This window comes from Camelina sativa, chromosome 19, assembly GCF_000633955.1.
Source record: "Camelina sativa cultivar DH55 chromosome 19, Cs, whole genome shotgun sequence".
Classification (NCBI taxonomy): domain Eukaryota; kingdom Viridiplantae; phylum Streptophyta; class Magnoliopsida; order Brassicales; family Brassicaceae; genus Camelina; species Camelina sativa.
Window position 1 is genome coordinate 20,434,277 of NC_025703.1, and position 998 is coordinate 20,435,274.

The 998-nt window shown below is 36.9% G+C and overlaps 1 protein-coding gene across 1 annotated transcript in view; it reads left to right on the forward strand.

The window, feature by feature from the left end:
• LOC104766754 overlaps window positions 1–296 on the forward strand; it is a 13,134-nt gene extending 12,838 nt beyond the window's left edge. Inside the window, exon 5 of the mRNA XM_019240589.1 lies at window positions 1–296. Coding sequence (XP_019096134.1) covers window positions 1–59 — 59 coding nt within the window. The 3' untranslated portion in view covers window positions 60–296.

A 998-nucleotide genomic window follows, 5' to 3' on the forward strand; every position in this document is an offset into this window, starting at 1 on the left:
TGTATAATGCATTGACACTTGTCCCTTACGTTGTAGCCACCCACGTTCAGATGACGTAACTGAGAAGGAAAAAAATAAAAAGGTTCCAACGCAATCTATCTTTTGTTAAGACGAAACAGCGTATAAACCGTGTCCGTGTGTGTGTGTGTTTGCAACAGCTGATCTGCTCCTTAAGAAGCTTTAAAGATAGAATCTTTCTGACTTTTTGTTTTTGTTTTTAGTTTATTGAAAGTGTATTTGACTAAAACAACACAAACCAAAAAGGATTTGAGTGTATGCAATGCAAAGATGAGAGATCTACCTGTCTTGAGCTGTGACATACAAAAATCAGAACTTTTCAAACGTATTTAAAAAATATAGTTTGTTCTCTAAAAAACTAAAAGCCAAAGGGTGAAAACTGAAAACGAAAGAGAGAGGAGAGGAGAGGACTAATGGAGGAGGTGGTCCTGCTGCCCTGACGAGGACTGCACAGCTGGCAATTTTCACCGCAAACATCAAACGGTTCTATGTCTGACACGTGTAATAACCCAATTTGGATGGACGCACCAGATGATTCAATTAACTGGCTAAAACACAATTTACTAGTAACTTAATTCAACATAGAAAAAAAAAGGAGACTTTTATTTGGAGATTAAAAGCAATGACAAAATTAGACAAATGAGAATTATAGGAGAGGCGTAAATAAATAAATAAACAGCAGAGATAACTTTCTTAGCTTTGGTGTAATGTTCCAAATTAGTCTATTAATAACATTGACAGCTCCATTAATTAAGAAGAGTATATATATAAGAGAGAGACGAGGGGCATAAACAAAACTTCAATAAAAAGCCTTCCTCCTCCTCCTCCTCCGTTACAAAAAAATATACATAACATCTCTCTCTCTCTCTCTCACCTCCGGAGAGAAAGATAAGAAGAAAGAAGAAGGAAGATGGGAGCATTCGAGGAACAGGTGAAGGTAAGGGCGATGGAGCTGAAACATCTGTTCAAGAAAAGCATCA